At 41.4% G+C, this 24,562-nt stretch overlaps 2 protein-coding genes across 3 annotated transcripts in view; both read right to left on the reverse strand.

Moving 5' to 3' along the window:
- The window catches only part of ctbp2a (C-terminal binding protein 2a), a 76,559-nt gene extending 67,079 nt beyond the window's left edge, over nucleotides 1-9,480 (reverse strand). Inside the window, exon 1 of one of the 2 annotated variants that reach the window (XM_080481986.1) lies at nucleotides 9,135-9,480. The gene's annotated coding sequence lies outside the window, so the exon portion shown is untranslated. The remainder of the gene's footprint in view (nucleotides 1-9,134) is intronic. The other variant, XM_080481984.1, reaches the window with a different exon arrangement.
- Nucleotides 9,481-21,210: 11,730 nt separating this feature from the next.
- tex36 (testis expressed 36) lies at nucleotides 21,211-22,196 on the reverse strand (the record flags this gene model as incomplete). The annotated part of the gene is made up of 4 exons (XM_080481014.1): nucleotides 21,211-21,483; nucleotides 21,705-21,776; nucleotides 21,911-22,051; nucleotides 22,146-22,196. The coding sequence occupies 4 exons, from the start codon at nucleotides 22,194-22,196 to the stop codon at nucleotides 21,211-21,213; spliced, it is 537 nt and encodes a 178-aa protein (XP_080337140.1).
- Nucleotides 22,197-24,562: the final 2,366 nt, after the last annotated feature.

Consider the following 24,562-nt stretch of genomic DNA (forward strand, 5'->3'; position numbering starts at 1 on the left):
AATGGCTACTGCCTAGAAATCACACTGTACTTTGCAGGGATATGAAGTCTATAGCAGCATATCACCTTATTTAAATGCAGCTAGTCTGCTTCTTTTTTTTTTTTTTTTAAAGCAGCGACTTCATTACAGCTGAAGGTAAAACACAACCCTTGTACATCAGCAAAATCCCTGACACGGCAATAAGCTGGAGCTCGGGTATTGTGTTAACGCACTCCCCCCACCGTCGCTTCCTGATGGCACAAAACTTAATTATTGGAAAAATGTTCACCAGCTGAAAAGATGTTAGAGGCAAGATAAATAAAGTAGCATGCGCTTCCATTCGAGGAACAAAAATCCTCTTTAAAATCTTTTTTTTTTTTTTTTTTTAAACAGTTTAGTCTCTGCTCCAGTATAAAGCATCGTGAATGAAAAGATTCTGGAAGAAAAAAAAAAAAAAAAAAACACCACGCAAACATGTACAATGCCTTGAAATAGCTTTTGATGAGGCTTCCTTAAAACCCCGGCGACACCTATTCCCAACCTCACACAGACTCCCTGGGGGCAGTATTCACCGAGGGCTGAGTGGGAGGGACTAAAGAGAGTGTGTGGCTCCTCTCGGGCTTAGTGAAACATTAACCCACAGTAAATCCTTTTTGTTCAGGACCAGGAATCAAACATCTCCATACGGGGTGGAAATCAAACACGTCTTTTGTGCGAACAAGCTGACGAGTTGAAAAGCCAGCCGTCCCACTGAGCTCCTCAGCAGCCGAGAATCAAAGAATTAGCCCGAGGCTCGCCAAACATTGGTAATATCCATATTCATAATGGGAGATAGCTGAGGTGATAAAACTCCGCCGCTTCGGCTCCGCCACTCACTTTGTCAACACTCCCATAACTGCTAGCGACGAGGAGATAATATGCCACTTTTCACCACGGATGAGTGATGAGACACTGGATGACAGATTTCCCTGTTTAGCTCTCTCCACAGCAACAAGTAGACGGCTACTTTTGTGTGACATTGCATAAGCGCTCACGTGTGTGTGTGTGTGTGTGTGTGTGTGTGTGTGTGTGTGTGTGTGTGTGTGTGTGTGTGTGTGTGTGTGTGTGTGTGTGTGTGTGTGTGTGTGTACTATCAGTGATGCTTTGCAGCAAGGACCATCCTGATGTCCACTGCTCATTTGAATCAAATAGAAGTGGAGGCTCTCGTTTAACAGTGTGGCTCAAGAGTCAAATGGTTTCATGGACGGCAGCCAGATTTTTCCCTTTTTTTTTGGACTCCTGCCAAAGCAAAGAGGTGGTCCGATGCATGAAACTGTAGTGTGTGGATAGTTGTGATCTGAATCAACCTGTACAGCAATGAAAAATCTAAAATAAAAATTGTCCCATTTCCTCTGAAGGTCTAATCAACCCAGATTTTAAATTTTTTTTTTTAAATTTAACAGACAATTCACTCCCAACAAGTAAAGAGCAAAGTTAATCCAGAAAGACTTTCCAGTCCAGTTCAATTCTTTACAGTTTACTGAAGAAAAGGACTTTGAAGACAAACTGTGACTGTCAGCTCGGGCAACTTTCCAAATAGACTAGTTTAGAAAAAAGCAACACACTGAGATAAGATTAATCCAGAGTGTCTAAAGAAAAACATGTCATGCATACATTTTTGTTGCTTTTTTATTCTTTGTACCGTGACCAGGTGGTAACGGTGAGTCACATCAGGCATGGTCATCAGACCAGGTAGGAGGTTTTTCTCTTTTGTTTTTGTTTTTTTTTAGATCGGCACAAAAATTCATTTTCTGTAGCACGAAAACAAATATAAATTAGAAGCACTTATGTCTTTCTGAGGGATATTTCAATGCTTCTTGTCGACGGGTCTTTCTGCAATCCGTGACTTTTCTTCTCGATATCATTAAACTGTTGGTACACTGACAAAAGCGATGTGGCTCGGCGTGATACTTGGTAAAAGACCAAGGTCCTAAGAGCAAAAGTTTCCTCTATTCATCAGTCCATCACGAAGAGACAGATATCCATTGTCAATCACACCTAAATCACTTTTGAATAGTCCGTCTTAATTGACTGAGGTTCGCCCAGGATATTAACGTCTCAGTAGTCGGGATCACTGGACGATCAGTGGTGAAATATTAAGAATTAAGTATCAGTCAAGTCATCCGACATGTGCCCGTTTCCATACCCGTGAACCCCCAAGTCAATAGGAATCAATCAGATAAGAAATTCCATGATATACCAGTCATGGCGGTAGTGATCTGGTCCATTTAAAACCTCGGCAGAAAGCAGGATTACAAAAAGAAAAGGTCAAAGTCAAGCGGGATCCGTGCCATTTGTGTTTTGACAACTGCTTACAAAACAAGAACCTGATGTCTCACTTCAAGCCTGCCCAGGAAGGATCACTTGGGACCCTGTTTTAGGACTCGGGGCCCTACTATGCCACAGAGCAACAGCAAGCTTGTAAAACAAGCTGTTACACTTTATCTGCATCATAACCATTATGATAACACACCACAGATGCCTGATTCTCCAAAAACAGACTTCCCTGAGGGTTTTTCTTTCTTGTGTATAAGCCTTTTCTTTTGAGATAATCTCCACGCTACCGTCGAGGAAGTGATCCTTTATAAAGTTAAAAAAAAAAAGAAAAACATCAGACTCAACATAATCAGTTAATAAAACGACCTGATGCACCTTCTGCCACTATTACAAGCTGCACTCAGACGGTGCGCATGCATACTGAAAGTGTACGTACTGCGCTACTCCAGATTGAAACATCCTATTAGCCCGCACATTCACAGAGCCATTAGCATTTAAATATGCAGTAGCCGTGCTCCTTTCAAAATGCCATTTTTATTCTGCTGCAAGGAGAGTTCTCCAGTTGTCATAAACAACTTTTTTTTTTTTTTTTTTTTTTTAATTCAAGGACCTTTTCAAATGTCAGGGCCAATCAAACATAACACGACAGGTCTCTGGGTAGAAGAAGAAAAAAAAACAAAAAACAGCGCTCAGAGGGCAGAGAAGAAAAGCGGACTTATCATGCATATGCGTGTTGGTTGGAGGGTTCAGTGATTGCTGTCTCTGACGATTGTGAGCGGCGGCAAAACAGTTTGTGTGGTAAAACATGGCAAAAAACAAAAAGTACGCTCTTAACCGTTTCCTCTCCGTGTCCAAATGTCAATGTCACAGACTCACAATAGTCAAAGCTTTGAGTGACTCCTAAAAAACCCCGACTCCATCTCTCTCTCTCTCTCTCTCTTTTTTTTTGTTATCCCCTTTCTCTCTGTCAGCAAAATTGGCCAGAAAAGTTTTCTCTGTGAAGTGGTGCTCAGCAGAATGGCAAACAAACGGAGCCATCTCTCCACCGGCCGGGGCCCACTTCAGCATTTTAGACATCTCTTTCAGTTTACAGCCTGCCTAACATCAGCAGGATGGATCCTCCTGACACAAGTCTATGTCAGCTGGACTGGAAGAGAGTCTCTGCGGAGACACAATGAAATCCCTTCTCCCGCTCGTGCCGCCTCCCTCCTGAGATGCTCGGAGTAAGAAGGAAGAGAGGAACAAATAAAAAAAAAAGAGGAAATAAAACACAATACAAGTGTCTCTACTTTCAGCCTGTGTGTACGCGTGTTTAATCATCTTCAGCAGCTCGGAAACAAGATAGTATCTCCCCTTTTCCAGCCTCGACCCGTCGTTCCCTCTTCTTCAGTTCCTGCCTCACTTCATTAGTCCCTGTCTTTCTCTTTGGCTCCGGCACAGCACAGTCACTCAGGAGGACATTATTAGGTGTCAGCATTAACAACCAAGTGGAGCAGCAACAGCAGCAGCAACAGAATCGGTTTCATAACAATGCTCGCAGAAAGGCTTCTTCTCTGCCCCAGCGAGTGAAGCAGGCAGTCGGGACAGCCTGCTGTGTGCAGATGGTGCTTTGTCTCTGCTAGTTCCTCCCCAAATAAAAAAAAATAAAAAAAAGAAGTGACACACAGGCACCAAACACAAGCACACATGTACATGCACATATACTTGGAAGAGGGTGCTCCCATTCATCCACTAATCCTCTGTGGTTTCCATGAAAGTTAATGGCAGGTGTTTAAAGCTACGGCAATGCCAAGTCAAGACAGGAAGGTAAGTGGGAGGAGATCAACCACCCACCCCCCCCCCCCCCCCCCCCCCACCCCCACCCCCGCTGGCAAACGCACACACACGTTTCCATGCTGGAAAAAGATGGTGCATTACATCCCTCTCACATCTCCAAACTCTGGCCCCTTCATCCACCCCCCCCCCCCCTCGCCTCCTCACTCCCTCCATCTCTGGCGTAACGCAGTTGAGAGCAATTAGGACTTTTTTACGGAGGAAAATGAGCCAGTCATTAAGTGGGAATCCACAGTGCGATGGTTTACACCAGGTGGGAGGCTATTAGACAAGTGGAGTGAGCAAACTCCCATGATCATAAATATGGGGAACAGTAAACATCCTCCACTCTTCCTCTACTGCTGCCAAGAGCATTAATACGATCATATAATGAGTTAATAATTTAGAGAAATGCTCTTTTATGCACCCACAACATACTGTAACACACTTAGTATAACGTGAGTTGGAAATCTCCAGCAAACTCATTAATTATGAACCGATAACAACTATTGTATTCTATCTAAAAATACAGTCTCTGATGAATAGTCCCTTTTGTTCCCTGTAATCAGTATTGTCATATTATTGGGAAAATATGCGGAAGCTAAAAAAGACATACTGACATGCCCAGTTTTATCTTGAAACTCAGAAACTGCAGTACCTTACTCACATTTATAGTATTATTCAAGCATCACTCGTTATAGTTGTTATTGTAGCTTTTGCGATATCTTGTGTATGTTTTTCTCTTAAATACTTAAAAAGTATTTATTGTATATGTTATGCATGCAGAAGTAACTGAGAAAACGTCTACGTGTTCAAGATGCACCTGTCCATTGCTGGTGTATGAGAAAAGTGGGGTTTTATTCTGAAGGAAAAAAAGAAGAATGTTCAAGAAGGTGTTCACTTTGTTTGGAGCAAGTTTACGTTTGGAATAATAAATGCACTTCAGACAAAACCTTAGACTTGGTCCTCATAGGAAAAATAAAACAGGCTTCCATCATCCCTTGTATCTGGAAAACTCAACATTTACTAATATTTCAAGATATTGGATATCGGTGATTTAAAAAAGGTGCTTCTAATTTGGAAACTGGTCTCCTTATATACTGAAATTCATAAGGCTGAATACTCACTTTTAAACTTTCACTGTTTTTCAAAATTATGGTTGCTTAATATGAACACAAATAGAATGTTTTGGTTAATTTACAGACAGTACCATCTGCAAATAAAGACTGATTTAATTGAACAATATCAAAAGTGTCCATATCTTTTAATAACATTTGACAAAAGTGAAAGTTTGAACTCAAATTTGAGAAAAACAATTTTTTTTTAAAGTTCTTGAGAAATTAAGAACAAAGCTGGGACGCCGTAAACCTCCAGCTGTTAAATACTTCCTCTCAAAGAGACTCAGAAATGATGCAGAGGCCCTTAAAAACAATGCACTCCATCATAAAAACTAGCGGTGAAAAATTATTCAGTTAATCACTTCGGATTTAATTTGTAATATTTGGCGATACTGTGCAGCTTCGGCGTTGTCGTATTTTATTAATTTTTTTTTTTTTGTTGTTTGTTTGATAATCTCAATTAAAAACATTAACGCACTCAAATACAGCAGTGGGCTATAATTTGCTTGTTTTCTGGCTTCCACGCGAGCTGAGCTGAGAGTTAAATGCATTATTTGGAATTGGCAAAGCTCACAAACAAGCTTGTAGGATGCCAACGTGGCAGGACAAAGCCATCGGTGGTGGTGGTGGTGGGGGGGGGGGGGGGGGGGGGGGGTGAATAAATAAATAAATAAATAACACGACAGGAGTATGAGGAATGACTTGGCTGCACTTGAAAGCCCGACAACTGAGGATGTATTTATTTCTCTGTACTGTATATATCATATCGGTGGCGGCAGACAAACGCGCATCCTACACCCACACACACACACACACACACACACACACACACATACACACACACACACACACACACACACACACACACACACACACACACACGCACACGCACACAAACACATCAACAGAGCGTCGGGCGTCTTTCAAGCGCGCCGGGCAAACAGGTCCTATCAGTGAACAGCATCAGACACCTGCTGCTGTCTGCTGCACTCAAACATCCACTCTCCCAAAACTATCCTTGACAACCACAAACAAAAAGCCGGCGACTCCGAGGCGTCCGAGACACAACAGAGCATGTTCGAACGAGCGGGAGACAGGTGCAGGAAGAGGCTGCGGAGTGTGCCAATTACACTAAACACACAGTAGATTGAAAGAGAAAGAAAAATAAAAAATAAAAATGTCTGTTCTTCGAGACAAAACTATCGGCGGGCAGCACGAGATGCAAGTTTTCCGGGAGAACGAGTGGAACACAACCGCTCCCTCAATCGTTTTATCGCCTTAAAAACGATGAAAAAGCACACGGGTTGTGAGATTTGTGAGGGTGTGCCGCATATTTGTTTCGTCTTTAATACAATCTGAGGATTGAGGTTTAGGACTCAGGCTGGGCCCTTTTGTGGCAAAGAGCAAAGTTTTACATTCAGAAGTTTGATCATGAAACAAAAACTAAGCAAAAAATAAATAAATAAATAAATGACTTGTTAGAAGATTAAGAGTGTTTACGTCAAACGTCCTGCACTATAAATCCTAAATCCTCCTTGCTCTGTGATTTTTCAATCTTTCTGAATGACATCAGGCTGTATATTTCCAGCTCCTTGCAGATGGCACAGTGTAATTTCACACCCATTACCTCGTCTCCACAATGCATAGCAGAAGTCACATGACGGCGAAATCCTCTCAAACCGAAACCTTCGGGAACTTTTAGTGCACCGGCCGTTACCGAGAGATTCTCAAAAAGAGTTGACGGGAGCCATTTCTGCAGTGTCGCAAATGGCCGCGTTAAATGGAATATTAGTCTGTGAGAATACCATTAACTCATTGTAATGGCTTTTGCCTGCGTGGGCTCTTCCAAAAACAGGCCGCCGGTGCGACTCCGGCTCTTCTCTGCTGCCGTGCTTCGAGCTCTTCCTCTCCACGAGGCGATCCTGTCAATAGCAAGGACACGGACAGCAACAAACACAATAAACATCCTGTGACCAGAGAGAGAGAGAGAGAGCGAGAGAGAGAGAGAACACAACCACGAGAGCCGGGCGGGGATCAAAGTGAGAGACGGCACCTGCGCCTTCATAAACACCATCAACCCATCTCCTTCCCGCTAGCTTTTCCTCTCCGCCTTCCGCCGCGCCGCGATACAGCAGAGACACACAAATAAGTCCCTACGCAGGCCTGCTCGACAAGCGGATCAACCGTGTACGACGGCGCTCTCTACAAGCACAAATCATGTTCGTAATCACAGTACAAGACTCCACCAGTCACCAGGGAATATCTGTTGAGGCAAATGAGACTCCTGATTCCCAATACAAACACACACACACACACACACACACATACACATGTGAACACGGATAGCAACCAACAAGCATGAGGCTGTGTGTGTGTGTGTGTGTGTGTGTGTGTGTGTGTGTGTGTGTGTGTGTGTGTGTGTGCATGTGTGTGTGTGCGTGTGTGTGTGTGTGTGTGTGTGTGTGTGTGTGTGTGTGTGTGTGTGTGTGTGTGTGTGCGTGTGTGTGTGGATCATAAATATTGAAGCGTAGACTTTGCATTTTCTTGGCATTTCCCTCCTCGGCGATAAATCAAACAGCCAGATAAGGAGCTGCCATGTATATTGTTGATGCTGCCTCTGATGCGTTCCCTGCGAGAGGGCAGCTTTCATATCTGAAACACACACACACACACACACACACACACACACACACACACACACACACACACACACACACACACACACACACACACTCACAGGGCCACAAAGACAGGAAAGGAAGTTCAACCCCCAAGTGGGGTTGAAGGTGGCAGGAGGAGGAGGGGGAGGAGGAGGAGGAGGAGACGGGTGGCGTGCAGGTGGTGCCGACTGAAGCAGCTGAGGGAGGAGGAGGAGGAAAGAAAAAGAAAATAAAGAGGAAACCCAAAGTACTGTATCTGTTGCATCATCAGCATTTGATCTGTCTTTTAGAGTAATTGTACTGTAACGTCAGGAAGGGAGGCTCTCCAGATGATTAAATGTTGCATTTCAACTGTGCAAAACACCAAGATGTGGAGGGGTTCGAGCTACGGCCGGCACATCATTTAACAAAAGGGCCTTTTTCTCTGCATAAAGACTCCACTAAAAAAAAAAAAAAAAAAAAAGTTCCCCCTGCCTGTTGTGACAATGCCCAGGGGGGTTGAGCAGATGTCCGTTGCCAGCAGCACATCTGCATACTGCCTCAATCCCCACCCCTTCACTGGCCAGACAATGGAGCCGCCCTCCTCCTCCTCTTCCTCCTCCTCCTCCACTTGAAGCTTTCTTCCACTAGTGCCTCCAAATGCAGTAAAAAAAAAAAAAAAAAAAAAAAAAAAAGAAGAAGAAGAAAAAGAGAGAGGAGAGTGGGGAGAGTTATCTTTTTGAGAAGCAGGCTCTTACAGCACAGCGAGCACTGAGAAACTGAAGGATCCCCCTCCTCTCTTGTGCATCTGCATACTGACCAGGGTCACTAATGAAGTGCTCATTAATTACTGTGCTACATGATGACACAGGTCCAGTCCGGATCTGCTTGCTTGCACACATTTGGCTCTTTGGGGAAACACTGTTGCCAAACACTAAAACTTTTCATCAACTCTTTCTTTCTCTTTTTTTTTTTTTTAACTGCAGGAACCTACTATTTTCTTCTGATGATTGAATCATGAGTACACCTTGTAATTGCTCTGCTCATTGGGAAACTTGATAAAAAATAAATAAATAATAATCTATTCCCCACATCTCTATAGAAGTGGATCTAATGTCTGCTCCCCTCCCTCCTGCCTCGTCCCTCCTCGCGGATGGCGCAGGGACGCATGGACAGCGACGTTCCCTAGAACTACACCCAGAAATAAATGTTGTTTTTGTTTTCCTTCTTGTTTTTTTTTTTTTTTGGTGCGAGAATCAGTGAATCCTACCTCGGCTGGATGTTTACTGAGAGTTCAAACGTCGGCTTTAGGGGCTCCAGAAATAGCATCGCAGGCTACGCATTTCAAATTCGCTTGTTATCTCGGATTAAAGATAATGATCCACCTTTAGATGACATAAGAGAGAGGCGGAAAAAAAAAAAAAAAAAAAAAAAAAAAACTTAATCCTGAAGGCAAACGGGACAGTCTCTGTCGGTGCTGGGGAGCGGTGCGTGCTGTCGCTTTTAGCGGGGGGAGGTCGCCTCGAGCGCGGCGTGCCTGCCTGGTTATCCTGCTGTTTACTTACACGCTTCATAAACACTCCTATTCTTTCCCTCCTGCCAGAATTGAGAGGTGTGTATCAGTTTGCTTTTCCTTTTTTTTTCTCTCTCTCTCTCTCTCTCTCTCGCTTTTTCTTTTTTCTTTTTTTTTGGAGTAAGGCGGAGCCTTTGCCCACTTCTCCCTCTCTCTCACACACACACACACACACACACACACACACAAATGAGACACTCTTGTTGCGGTTAATGGAGAGATGGGACATTGAGAGTGTATATATATATATATATATTTTAATCTATTGTAACGTTTACATGTATTGCTGTTGGGTGAATCCCATGCAGCTGCAACAGTAAATCACCTTTCATTGAATCACTGCAAAGTTCCTGTGATCAGACCTTTGAACAAACACTTGTTTGTTTACTCTACGTTTAGTCTCAAGCCAAATATCTTTAAATCTGTTTGACATTATATATCATACATAATGGCTATAGCCACAGTTGAGACCCATAGATTTTATTATTGTTTTTTTTTTATTTATATCATTCTTATTTTTTCAACTGCAACTTTTGTCACATGGAAGGTTATTTTACATAAATGTGTGTTTTGTTTTTTTAGCTGCACAATATATGGCAAATGGATCATTATCTGCACATCATGATGCACAATTTACACACTGGCTGACTAGATTCTGTTATCATGGATTGTGCAGTTTTGCTTTGCAAATTCAAATTTTCCGTGTGAAAGAAAAATGTGATTAGTTTGCAAAAACTGTGAAATGAACTAATTAAAAAAAAAAAAGAACGTCTTCACTTTTGAAAAAGAGCTGGTGGGAATTGTATGTGATGAAAAAACAACAACAGCAACAATTAGGCTGTAAATTGTCACAGTGGGTGTAAATTAGGGGCAAGAGAAAGTGCACTGTTTTGTGGAAGAACAAATCTCGAAGCGAGAACACAGAAAAGTATCTGTTGCAAATCCTATTATTATTGCATCTCTCAACATTATGTCTGCCTACGATCATGCAGCTCTGTTGGTTTGTTAAATAGGCAATGGTTGTACCCTCCAGATCCTGTCATGATTGATTCATGAATAATAATAAGAAATAGGAAACGGCATCCCCCTGATCCCCCACTTTGAGAACGACTGCTTTAAAGACACATTTCAGTTTTTATAATTAGTTCAGTGGTTTTAAATGTTTCTATCAGCTTTCAAATGATTTAACCACTAAACTAAGTTGCAGTATTTATATCTGGTTAGATATTTATTAAATCCTTATCAGAAAAGTGGCCTTGATTAATCAGTCCCTACAAAATCATTGATTGTACATAGATAAGAGTCATTGCATACAAGTTTAATTGTTGTGCAAAGCACTCAGATAGGAATTAGTTGTATAGAATCTCCAGAATTTGAAATACTTTTGCTTGACACGTCTATAAACAGAGGCTACTTGGCCTACTTATTGCAAATAAAACATTGCATTTGAAAAAAAAGATGTTGTAAACAGATTTCCACAAAGAAATGTATTGAACTTCCCAAGCAAGAAACACATCATGTGGGACTTTAGTGGCTTTTCTGTTTTCCTTTAAACATTATCACAAGCAAATATGGCATAAATTGTGCCCATATGTTTTAACAGAACTATGCCCAATAGAGGATTAATCAGTATGAAAGAAACATCTTGATCAATCAAGTAGCTGGTTAACTCAACTCTCACCTTACTATGTCTTTATTTCTACACCACTTCAGAAAAATAAGAAATGAGCAGAGCTGAAACGAGTGCCTTATAATGATACCCATAAAAACGTTATATGGCCATGCTGTTCCGCCATATTTTGTTCCCTAAGCCCAAATTCAAATCCTATCAACAGTTTCAGGCTCCAGTGTGCGAGTCACATTTGGTATCACACTACATGTTGAGCTATTACATCTGAAACTCTCACAGTAATGTAGTACAGATGCTATTTGTCTTCTTTTAGTTTGAGTGTTTTCTCAGTTTATGTCGAACATGGTAGTATCAGTAAGCTCATGCTGTTTTGTCAGTTACAAGGTATATAGTTATTAGCAATATTTGTTGTACATATTATTTATTACAGCTTTAATAAATAAGCATATTTGTTATGTCCAAATATTGCCATGCCTAAATGAATGTCGCTTGTGTGTTTGGCTTATGTCAGTGAAATGCCGAAATCTAAAACCTTAAAAAAGTTAGTGACAACGTGATGTGTTTATGCCAACCACAGTTTGTACTCTATCACCTCAGTCCATCTCAAGACAATAGACCTTTGACAAATATGATCGTCATAACCTTTTGTTGTAGAACCTTGTGTTTCTTTTTAGTGAATTGAAATGGATTAGTGTTGAATTGTGAAGTGAAATGTGGATTTAGTCTTTCAAGAAAACAGAGTTCATGAAAATAACTGAACAGCTCTTTAAATTAAAGGTATAGAAGCAACAAGCAACGTTTTATCATATAAATGTATAGATAGATAGATGGATGGATGGATGGATGGATGGATGGATGGATAGATAGATAGATAGATAGATAGATAGATAGATAGATAGATAGATAGATAGATAGATAGATAGATAGATAGATAGATAGATAGATAGGTAGGTAGGTAGGTAGGTAGATAGATAGATAGATAGATAGATAGATAGATAGATAGATAGATAGATAGATAGATAGATAGATAGATAGATAGATAGATAGATAGATAGATAGATAGATAGATAGATGGATAGATTTCAGCTGGAATGCATATTTATTTAGCTCAGTCCTCCTCATGCCGCAGGTGCAGATTGCAGCGACTGCAGCTGTTCCTTGATGTCATGCTTTAAACATGTAATCTATGGTCGGCCCTTTTTCAGTTCCAGTTTGAGCAGCAGAGTGATTTCCGCCCCTCTTCTCACTGCTCACATTGTAGCGCCGGGCCGCATAACGCGGCACAGATGGCAGGGTGCATCTTTTGGGTTTACCGGTCACTTCCAGCTCGGCATACTTTATCCCCCCAACACGTCCACCAAATTATTGTGGTTGACTTGAGCTTTTCACGCGGAGAAAAGGAAAGCACCTGAAGCTGCAGACGAATCATTTACATACTTTCTGTTCTGTATCTCGTACCCAGGACCCTGTATGTGTGGTCCCTGGCCCGGGGGCTCTTGGCCCTGGGTCCTCTATGCATCTTTCCCTGTGGTCACTTTATCTCAGCACAATGTCACTACTGGGCATGAACCCAAACACTCTAAAGACCAACAGCAGCCAACAAGGGGACGCCACCAGAAGCGTATGCTCGCAGCAACAAGAGAGGAGGTGGATAACAGAAGGAGGGAGGCACGAACACGAACCGGCAAGGTTTTAACCATGTCAGAAATTGAGCTTTTCCATGTGTAAGGCCGTTTGTTCTAAATATGTTTGTCACACGTGACAGCATCATCCACAACCTGTTTGTGTCATTTGAAATTCAGGGTTGCATAAAAACCCACTCCGTTGTCATAGATTAAAGCCAACAAAAGGTAGTGTTTGCCTGTTAGAAGCTTAGCGGTGTTTACTGTAGGTCATTAGTGGAACACCTCGCTGTAGAGAAAAACACACAAAGGCTTAATTACCCTCCGCGCATTTAAAAGCAAAAAAAAAAAAAAATTACACCACTCAGAAAGGACTCAACAATAGGTCCCTTTTCTTTTTTTTTTTTTTTTTTTTTTTTGTGATATTCCCCTGCCACTGACACAAATCTATATCAGTAAATCATTACCTTGTACACTATTAAAATGCCCACCACATTATGAGATTCCATGGTATATCAGCATTTTCCTTTTTGTTTATACCCATTCATTGGAGGACGTCAGTCAAAACACACACGCCTAATCTGTTCACCGTACAGTGGGTATTTGAGAGGATCAGTAGTGTGCGACTGCATATTTCTGCAGAGAGACATTATTTCTTCCCTCAGTTCCTCCTGGCAGAGATCTGAGTGTTTGACCTTTTTAAAATGCAAAGCGATTCTTCTACTCCAGAGAGTGAACGGGAGGCTCATGATTGTGCTACTAAATTTGAGGGACTTAATGCAGTAACTCACAGAGAGGGAGAACTGTTCTGCACCTGCTGAAGTCCTGACTTGGTTACGGGGATACAATAACACCTCGAAGGGTTATGTTAATCTTTAAAGGCGGGTTATTCTTATGCTGCTCCACTCTACCTCATTTGAATGAATATTTCACTGCAACCTTGAATCAGTCTCCCGTGCCTAAATCACCTTATTGCATAGAATTTCGTTTTGCTTGGTGCTGCATGCATCCTATGACACTTGGGTCTTTTGATTCACAACATCAAAATAGAACGTGAAGATTGTTATTCATTCATTCAATACATTTATGTATCTATTCATCAAACAATCCGCTGGCATTCAAAAAAAGAAAAAAACCTTGTATAAATCACTAGTTACCAGTGTACTGACCCCAATCTGTGATTTCAAAGTGGCATTTCACATCTTTCATCTTTCTTGTAAAAGGCAAATGTTGCTAATTTCACTCCAGCATCAGCCACCAGAGGACTGACGATTTGCCGCAGCTCCAAAGTCGAGGTTGTCGAGAACTCACAACACACTCTCCATATGGGATTATTGTCATGGTCAGCTCACGGGAATGTAGTTAACGATTGAAAACGATGTCAAATAGTTAAGACTGTGTCATTGTACTGTATGTGGCTACCTCCTCCAATGAGTACACGTACAGTGCAGCAGCAGGATGCCTTTTGCTTTCAAGATGGCGCAGCATAACTCAAACAAGAGCCATATAATACCACTCTGACCGCACTCACATCTAATTATATTACGCTACATTAAGGCCTGTGTCATATTCTCAGCAGCCTTTGGAAGACACAAGAACGCCTTCGCTGCTTTGTTTTCATGCTTCCGATAGAATGCAAATGAGAAAGATTTACCCCTTTGACTGGAGAATTAAGTGTGAAAACACTTGTTTGGACATGTGGGGAGGTTTCTGGGTGTTTGTGCTTTCTCCCACAACAGGAAACAGAACACTGTGAACATTAATGACATTGTAAACATGCAAAAATGTAGATACAGTGAAGAAGCAGATGGCAGGGAGTTATTTGGTCATATCCAAAAAATAACAGCTGTATACTACTAATGGTTAAAAAAAAACAAAAAAAACCCTGTGAAGGAGGTAGAATTTTAATTTGAAGTCACTTTGTTTCAGTTCCACTTTTCTCATTAAGAGGACAAAGTCAAAAGTAACTAACTTGACTTGTTGATGTATTTTTCATGAGATTTCTGATTGAATTACCCTCTTATGGTAAAGTACAAGTAACTATTTAAAGAGGCAGACTCCATGAATTGTGTGGTCCAGCTCTTGATCTGTAAATCGCTGTAGATTCGGTGCATTTTACCTAATAAGATTAAAATGCTGTGATGTTACACTTATATATGAAGGAGCAGTTAGGATGAAACCAAGAGGTGGAGCTGCTTAAGTAGTGATGAAACCCTCCGTAATATTGTGCACATGTGGCGAAGCCGCAGTCGTAGCTTTCAAAGTGTGTTTCTGAGCAGGGAAGTGTCCGTTCTTATATTTGTTCCTCCCTTTTCTAAGGATGTAATAAAAACACTGTCAGAAATGTGAAAAGTTGAATCCGATTGAACCCCCCCCTTCTGCAAGCTAAAGATGCAGGGTAAACATTGAACCAACCCATTTTGTTTATTGCTTAAGCAGCTCAGTAACAAAAACATGAACTATGCATTATAAATTCGCCCAGCCTTGTATAAACTAGTTTCCCCCTCTCTCCCACTCTCTCTGACGGGATACTTGAGGAGATGGCTGCTTGTAGGTCTTTGTTTATAACAAGCCCTAATGCAATTATTCTTCCCACCTACACACAAATTAGCATGCACACTGTGTCGAAGGGTTGAAAAATTACACAGAGGAATGTGATTTAGTGCAGAAAAAGGCCTGATCTTTGGAGGAAAGTGTCGCCTCGGTGCCGTTCAATGATGCCACACGCACGCACACACAGGATTGCATTTAAACACACATGTACAGTGGGAAGACAAACAAATGCACAACCGCAGAGCTTCCCAGCAGGGCTACAGCAGGGGGAAAACTCTTATCTCGTCACTCCAAACTTCTCAAGTGATGGCAATGTTCTCAGGATTTTATCTTAGTCCTCTGTGAGAATGAGATAGCCGGACATCTTTATCACCGTCCTCAGACTCTGGAGGGATGCTGACCGTTGCTGTTACAAGGGCCAGGAGGCTGCCACGGGACACCAAGCAACTAACTGCTGGGAAAATTAGAAAAATCAAAAATCAAAAATAGGCTGCGAGGGAATAAAAAAGTACTGCAATTTGAATGATTGACAGGAGATTGGAAGGAGTCTTATAGCATGAGCTTAACCAGAGGTGGCAGAAGCTCAATCTTCACTCAGAAGTGTGGATTCTTTCGCAGCAAAAAAAAAAACACCTTGCAAAAGTGAGAATAAAAGTAAGAAAATGTAAGCTCTGAAATCCATCCATCTTTATGCCCTTTATCCGAGTTAAGGTTGCAGGGAACTACACAGGGTCTGTACATAGAGTATTAAAGGGGACATATCATGCTAAACCCACTTTTTTAGCCCTTAAATGCATTTTGTTGTATATTTAGAGTGTTTAGAAGTACAGAAAAGTTCAAAGTAGTCTCTTCAGGTGCTCCGTTGATATCTTTATATTCTGTTTTGGTCATATTTTGCGATCGGTTTCGATTTTTCTATTCTCTATTACGTTTTTTGAACAATGACGTCACAGTATTCTCAGCGGAACTGCCAAATTAGGACATCGACATTTCGAGCAATCCGCCATTTTTGTTTCTCGCTGCGATTTTGTAGTCCAACCGAAGTTACGAGAGGAGAAGTCGAAATGTTCGGTTGTTGGATGTAGTAACCCACAAGCTTCGTTACACCGTCTCCCAGCATCAGAACCTTTTCGAAGTGCCTGGTTGAGTTTTATTTTTCACAGAAATGTACCCACATCTGTGGGTAAGGTCATTTTTGTGTGCGCGAAGCACTTTAAGGACGACTGCTTCAGCAACCTCCGCCAGTATAAAGAAGGATTTGCCGAAAGACTTGGTCTGATTGAGCGGTCAGTTCCTTCTATCTATGGAGACGACGAACAGAGCACTTCGGTAAGCTGTATATAACGCTAAAAAGTGTGATGATAAGACGTCCCTGTCATTGTTTTGTTAGCATTAGCAGTTGCACCGTCTTCATATGTTAGCGCTGTGTGCTCGTTTTAGATTATAATGTAACTTCTGTGTTAAATAGTCGTTGTAATACAGGCAGTATTGTAGTAGTGGGCATGGATGGAGAAGTTAGTGTAAATATAGTAACACACCATTGCGTTACATCCATATGAAGATGTTGTTCTGCAGGTGCATCATCGTCATTTTCATCTCGCTCCGCCGGGTCCGACTCTGGCTCCAACATGTATGGCTGGATGGACAAATCTTCCGTTGTTGACATTTTGTAAATAATGTGTGAATATAAAGTTTCTGCGCCGCTAGATAATTGTATCTGTTCTATCAAACTACAAAGATGGCCGAACAGGGTGGCGTTGAACCGAGTGTCACCTCTGCAACCTGGAGAGGAGGCGGGGTATGAAGTGTCTCATTTGCATTTGAAGAGACCGCCCCAAAACGAGTTGCTCTCAGAAGCACATCAGAAAAGGGGTAGAAAAGGGGCCTGTGGAGCTATAATAATGAGGAATTCAGACCCAAGCATTGCAGTTCCGCGTTGTATAGACCACAACTGTATGATTTATATGTAAAAAGGAAGGATTTAAAAGCATGATATGTCTCCTTTAAAGTATAAAGCAGCCATTTGAATGACATTTCAACCAGCCAATACATTTTGACAAAACTGATCATTTAAGCTGTGACGTTCCAGAGACCCATTAGCATTCCTTGTTTGGTCCTTACTGTCAGTGCCTGGAATTCAGTTTAGACCTTGAATGTGGGACAACCTGGGATCAATTCCCTGCTGTTGCAGGGAGAGCATCCACAACAACAACAACAACAACAAAAATAGCAAAGTCAACAGTGCAGGTTGCAATGACATTCGACGGTGAACCTGGTAAAACAGAGCAAGTGAGGACACGCTCGCTTACCAAAATTATTGTCCCAAATTATTTTCTACAAATTGATTCTTTTGATAAGAGCATTCAAGCAGCAGCACAAGTACCTCTGTCTGTCATATTGGATAGGTGTCTTTTCTCCGTGGTCAAGTCTCCCTCTCATGTCTGCTTCGTCTCATTGCATATGTCTTGTTTGTTTGTTATTTGTTTTTCCCCCCCTCCTGTTATGCAAGAAATGCATTGATGGCTGCAAGGAATGCAAATAGTAAATACAAAACGGTAAACAAAATTCAACTGCTAAGTAATGTAATATATCAGGTTTGAAAACACAAGTGTGAAAACAGTGACATAAAAGAAAATACTATGAGAAAAGTAGTTTTGTTTTTTTTACCTTGTTGAGTACAAAGCTGCCACAGGAGTCAAAGGCTGTCGGCTTTAGAGAAGCTGTTTGTGCACAACTCTGAATGTTTGACTGAGAAGAGATGTTCGACATAAGGAAAAGCAATGCGGCAAGCCTTGACATCTGGCTAAAAGGATGTTGGAAGAGAGGCAATAAAAATCTCGGGGAAACTAGAAATTAGTTGTAATTGGCAAAAGAATAAACAGAGAAAAAAATTTGCGATTTAACTGCAACATCTCCATAGCAACTCTCTTTCAAGTAAGATCTTTAATGAATAGGTAATGGACCAAATGCAAAATGCACAACTTGGTAATGTCAGAACAGATGCCAAAACTGACACCAGCAAAATAAAAATACAAGGGGGGGGGGACTAAAGCAGAAGAAGGTGGATTTTGTTTGACAAAAAGTGATTTTGCTGCACACAACAGAATATGTCAAAACAGCGCAGCAGTCTTTTCTGAAAGGAACACACACACACACACACACACACACACACACACACACACACACACACACACACACACACACACACACACACACACACACACGCACGCACACAATGTACCATGGCAACACAAATCTTCCTTCTGTTGCTGTTATTTTGACTGTCTGGCAAATCCACCTCTTGTTTTCAAAGCATTTTTTTCCCCCCCGTAACAGGTGCAAAACCTCTCAACTCAACACATCAAAGAGACACATGCACCTGTGAATAAATCACAGCAAATGGTAAGAATCCTGACTGGGGCCTCCTAACACCAAAGAGGTAGGATTCAAAGTGTCTGATTTAATATTCATGAATTGCAAGGCTTTGGTGGTTGAATGCTTGTTTACTGAGATGTGTCTTTTGTCCTTGGGAGAAGGTTTGATATTCCACCAGGCAACAGTATTTACATATGCTCACGGTCTTGCCTTTACAAGACACAACGCACTCACTCGCACATCTCTCCAAAGGTGACACATACAGTACGCGTGCAGCCGCACACTGTCTGGTGATTGACACTCTTATTCCAGACGGCACCGCTAAGAGTGCTCACTTCTCGGTGAAGTATTAAAAGCCTCGCTGCTATTCCGCCACAGTTAATGAGAGTTTCTGATTATCAAGGGTTGGGTGGCTTCCGCGTGGATTGTTCTTCAAGTTCTGGCACGTCCAAAGCAGAGTGTCGTGAATTGCACCCAGCGAGGACAAAGCGAAGGTGTCAGACGACCAGAGGATAGAGCAGACAGAGCCGACTGTCCAGCAAAAGCGCAGGTGTCATCTCACAATAAGCATTTAGTTCACTCTCATCATCAGCACCACCGCAGCATGCGTTTAAAAAAAATAAAAAATCTCCATCAATTTAAGTCCAAACCTGGCCACCAAAATAATAATAAGAGGGCTTCTGTTTCAATGACATGGCAAAAAGAAAAGAAAAGAAAAGAAAATGGGGGTTAGAATGAAGCTGGGAACCATCAAAGGGATGATGATTACAATCCCCTCTCCCCGCAACCCCCTTGTCATCCTGCACCTGCATCAAGGGATCAGTTTTTGGCGGTGATGAGTGAGATAATCTCAAAGTGAAATCACAAAGGACTGCAGTTCCACACGGACGTCTCACGGCTTTCTAGTGTGGCAGCGCTGAAGAGCTGAAGAAGAAGAAGAAGAAGAAGAAGAAGAAGAAGAAAAACCTGTGAGACCCACTTCACCTTTTAAAAGTGAAACAAACTCCTACAAGGTCGGTGCTGTATGTGGATCAGCTAATTACAACCACTGAAAGGAAGCCTGTGAGAAAAAAACCATCTCCCCAGCGAGTACTTAAAGAAAGAAAGCAGCTGGTCAGAGCATACTCTGGAGAAAACATCAGCTATTGGAGAGAGTGGTCGGGGATACTCTTCACTTAAGTGCTTTTCTCTGAGCAGTGTTCTCATTCGCTCCCACGCTTCCCTCTCCCTTGTATGGGCTGCACACACACGCACACACACACACACATACACACACACACACACACACACACACACACACACACACACACACACACACACACACACACACACACACACACACACACACACACACACACACACACACACACACACACACACACACGTACACATCCATCTCTTTCATCCTCAGGGTTGAAACAAAACCATGCATCATGACTCAAATCAAGCTTAATTTACTTCACATGCTCTAATTTAATGTCTCCATGCTGATATGCATGGAATAAAAATAGCAGGATTCTTTTTTTTTGTAATGATTTTCCCTCCACATTTTCTCTTGCAGAGCGTGCACATTACACAGGGGTTTGGTTATTACATTTCTCTCACAACTTGGCGCTTGAACAACTGGGGAGGCTCTCGATGGGTCAAATAATAATCCGTGAAGACATGCTGCCCTCTGCTGGTGAAACTGGACTCCAAACAAAGAACCACCTAATTTCTAGGTTCTAAAGGGCAGGAGCCAATCCCAGTTGACAATAGGTAGAGGCAGAAGAAACTGTGGCGAGGTCTGCAAACACAGAGAGACAGACAAACACACTGACTCAGACCCATGGGCATGTGAGTCACCGATTAAACATAAATGCATGTTTGTGGGAGAAACCTATGCCTACACAGGAAAAAGACGCAGACTCCAAATCAAAAGTCTCTCTACGCCCAAATTCAAACTGTAGACAATCTCCTTATGAGACAAGGGTGTTAACCACCACACCGCCGTGCAGCATTGATTAAATCATGGACAGCACTGAAGTGATCGGGACATCCGAATCCATAGAAACGGACACACATTTAAGAGTCACAGCATCTGTTGGCAAGATAAAACTCCAAACATCACTCAGTGATAAGTACATGTTTCACAGTAATAGAAATGTTTAAAAGTTTTGCTGAAATGAAAAACTATATTAAATTGAATATTGCAGTTTTGAAGTTCTCGAAGCAAAAGTAATATAGAAGTTTCTTGTGGAGAGCATTCTCTCAAATGTGTCTATATGAATGAAAACATTTTAGGAAATGTGCAACATGTCAGAAAGTTTTTTTTATTTGCATTGTCTAAGGTCAAACAATGTAGGAAAAGCACAGTCATGAAAAATCAAGAATTGATTGTAATGATTTTTGTCTTATACATGTGGAAATAATCACCGCAAAGTGTCTGTGCATGTATTATAAACCTGAACCATAGAAAACCTGTGGGGGGGGGGGGGGGGGGGTGAAATCAAGTCTTTTTGTTTGTATTTGATTTGCTGTGGACGCTGCAGTGTCCCTCCCTAATGCGGCCATAATGCCAAAGTGCAAAATGTCTTCATTTGGGAGACGCAGATCATTTGGCAGGGAGCAGGACAGAGTCATCTCGCCCGAACCAGAAGGACTGCTCCGGCACCAGAGCTGCCTCTGCAGACTTCTGCCGGTGGTTGTGAGTGAATCTCCTGTTTCCTGTTGGGGGACCGACAGAAGCTTTTGCTTTGAAATCACTCTGGTAGGCCGTGAGACTTGGTCCGCTGTCCTCAGCGTTACGGTCAGCTTCTCTGTGACAAAGGCAGAAGTGGGACTTGTGCTGTCTGCGCTCATCGAGGCACTTTTTCCGTCCCACACCCTGAAAGATAAAGACATACTGAAAGATTTGTGTGATTTGTTACATAATCAAGCTGGATGTTAAACGTTCAAACTGCTTCCTTTTATTTTTTTTATTTTTTTTAATGTCTTCAGTGATTGTCAACAACTCCTCAATGGTAAACAAGAGGAAGACATTACCCAACATGGCGACTTGTCTGATACGGACCAACGATCCACTGAACTATGCGACTGCATACTCACATGAAAGTAGACAGAGATGTCGTCTTTGAGGGCGTACTTGTTGTCATGGTCCGAGAAGCGATCTCTGGTTTTCTGCATGGCGGGTCATTAAAGTCTCTGTCAAAATGGTTGCTTTACAAGTGGAAATCTTTTCAGGCTTTCAACACAGTAACTATGTTGCAAAAAAAAGTCATCACCCAGCCAGGCAGTTGTTTCCACACACACACCTGCTCAGTTTTCCATTTAGGATAGCGTTCAAAGCGTAAAGCCTGAGGCGGTGATGATTCAATCTGAGCCAGCATGATCCCAGTGCTTGTACACATCTCACGAGTCTTTGTCTCATTTTCTTTCGGAACTGCATGAGCAAACTGAGAACAAAAAGAAGCCCTCACTTTCCCCCGCCATGCTTCAAAGATGATCTTAATTTGGGCTTGTGATAAAAACATAAATAATAATTCTTACCCATTTGCCACCGTCGCTCATTGAAGAATATCGTTTTCCACCTTTCACCATTTTGCCTGACTTTCTGAGTCCTCCGAGTGACTCTCAGCAGCACAACACACGCTGTCCAACTTAACTGGTGCAAACACTGGTCACCGTGGAAACACACGGCAACAGAAGCAACATGACATCTGATCCCATCACACCGAGATGGAGAAGAGGAATTGTGGCAGTCAGGACTAAAAACAGACCAATACATTTCTGATCAACAACAAAGAAAATGTAAGCCGTAAGCAGCATTGAACGGGTCCTCAGTACTTGCGGGACTCCGACTGAGAATGTCACCTGATGTGGCAACTTTTTAAAAGTTAAATGCAGTCTTCAGCTGAAAGTACAGCAAACCTGTAGTGGTTCAAAGTTGAAGGAGTTTAAAGATAAGTTGAAGGGTTTTCCTATCCACTTCAATGCAAAAATGATAAAAAATGGAAATATTTCAAAAAATTTTGAAGTTATGAAGAAAGCTTAAGAGGTTTAAAGAATAAAGTTTAAGATGTTGAACATTCTAATAGTTGGTTTAAATTCAAGATTTTAGAGAGGCATGGGCTAAAGAATTTAAAAAAACCTTCACCATTTGTTTACATGGGGAAAAATATTGTCAAAAAGTTACAATATTGTATGTCTAAAAGACATTAAAAAGTTACAACGTAGCAAGAATGTCTTTAGAAAGTTGCACATTTTGATACTTGACTGGTTCAAATTGGTTCGACTGCAGGAGCTGAAATGAGTAAAAAAAAAAAAGAAGCCAATATTCATGCAGTAGAAGTAGTACAATAATCCAATAGTCTCACTCAGCTCTGCTAGGACCCTAAAAAAGAAAGACTACACATTGTATAATTTAATGACAAACTTTGTATTTAAATGCACAAATATTTAATCGTCTTGTTACTATGAAGAATCTATTCTGGAGTACTTATATGAGTAATATGTAAATTTTTCCACTTAAGTTTCAAAATTTCTGATGACTTTTTACATCTGTCCTTTTCACTCCCGTCATTCTTGAAACCGTCGCCTGTGTTTTCACCACTATGAGCATTATTCAGAGTTTAAAAATAAATCATTAAAAAAAAAATACACATTTTAAATGAAATTTGTTTTGTATAATGTCCATTTTCATCATCTGTCCAAATTCAAGTCAGGTTATTCCACACTTTGCACAAAAGTAAATGAATTACTAATTGATATACAATACTGCTGCAGTACATAAATATATTTCAAAGCAGGTATTGTTGTTGTTTTCCCCCAAAGAATGACAGTACTTTCACAAATGAGAAAAAATCTGAAGGAAAAAAAGTGTAATCAGGAAAACAAAAACAAAGCTTAAAAGAATCTTTATTCTATACATGTTGATTAAGCTAAGGCAAAAACAAGTACAATGGTACATATTTGCCTTGGAAAGAGCTCGACCGTGCCGTTTCAATGAGAAGTGTTCATAATGCAAACTTTTCCTTAAGATAAATAAAAGTGAGCATCAAACTTATTCTTTTTAAAAAAGAAAAAATACAAAACTTTGCCCGATGTGGAGAAAATGCAAACATTTGGTTTATCACTTCAAGTGTGGAAGATTTGGACATTGATGAATACACCATTTAAACAATACAAGGAAGAGAACATAGTGGCTCTAAACCAATGTGAAAAAGGATAGTTTCTCTCAGAGTCCCTCCTCGGGCTACTTTTCTGATGGTTGAGTACCGACGGGGAGCGGAGACCGCCGAGGACGGTCCCCAGGGAAATTCTGCCACAGCTGAGACCCAATTTCAGACTGCCTGCTCCTGATGTGCATCTGCTCCGTTACCGATCCCTGAAGACAAGATGGACACAATTAAAAGGTTGAATAATACTTTTTTTATTACATTTGACTCAAAGCTCAGGAGATTAGTATTGATCCATTGGACAGAGTATTAAGCCGAAGTCCTTGAAATCACATTTACGTCAGCCGTTTGGTCATTTGATCTACTTAAGGTGAACAAAACAAAACTATAAGGCTTGGTATAACTAAATAATTCACAAAGCTCCAAACAGAATAATGGCAAATTTAAAAAACAAACAAAGAAATAGCAAAGTCATCTCTAATTCATTTCTGGTTGACCCAAGTGAGAGTTTGAGGGGAAACGCATTGACTTGCTCACTTCGGCGATCCCAGCGGGAAGTGGGAGGAACACCGAGGAGTTTTTGTGGCACAGCTGAGAAGTAGATGATTGACATCAATGTTACTATGAGCAGCCTGACTCTTACCCTGAACGGCTGATGGAGACATATTCACATCCCTCTTTATGAGGGCACACTCTCTTCTCGTTTCCTTTTTGAGCTGCTTCTTCATCCGTTTGGCCAAACGTTGCCACCTGGAGAAAAGAAGAGGAACTTCATACCTCCCGACTGCG

Source organism: Lipophrys pholis (genome assembly GCF_963383615.2).
Source record: "Lipophrys pholis genome assembly, chromosome: 15".
NCBI lineage: Eukaryota > Metazoa > Chordata > Actinopteri > Blenniiformes > Blenniidae > Lipophrys > Lipophrys pholis.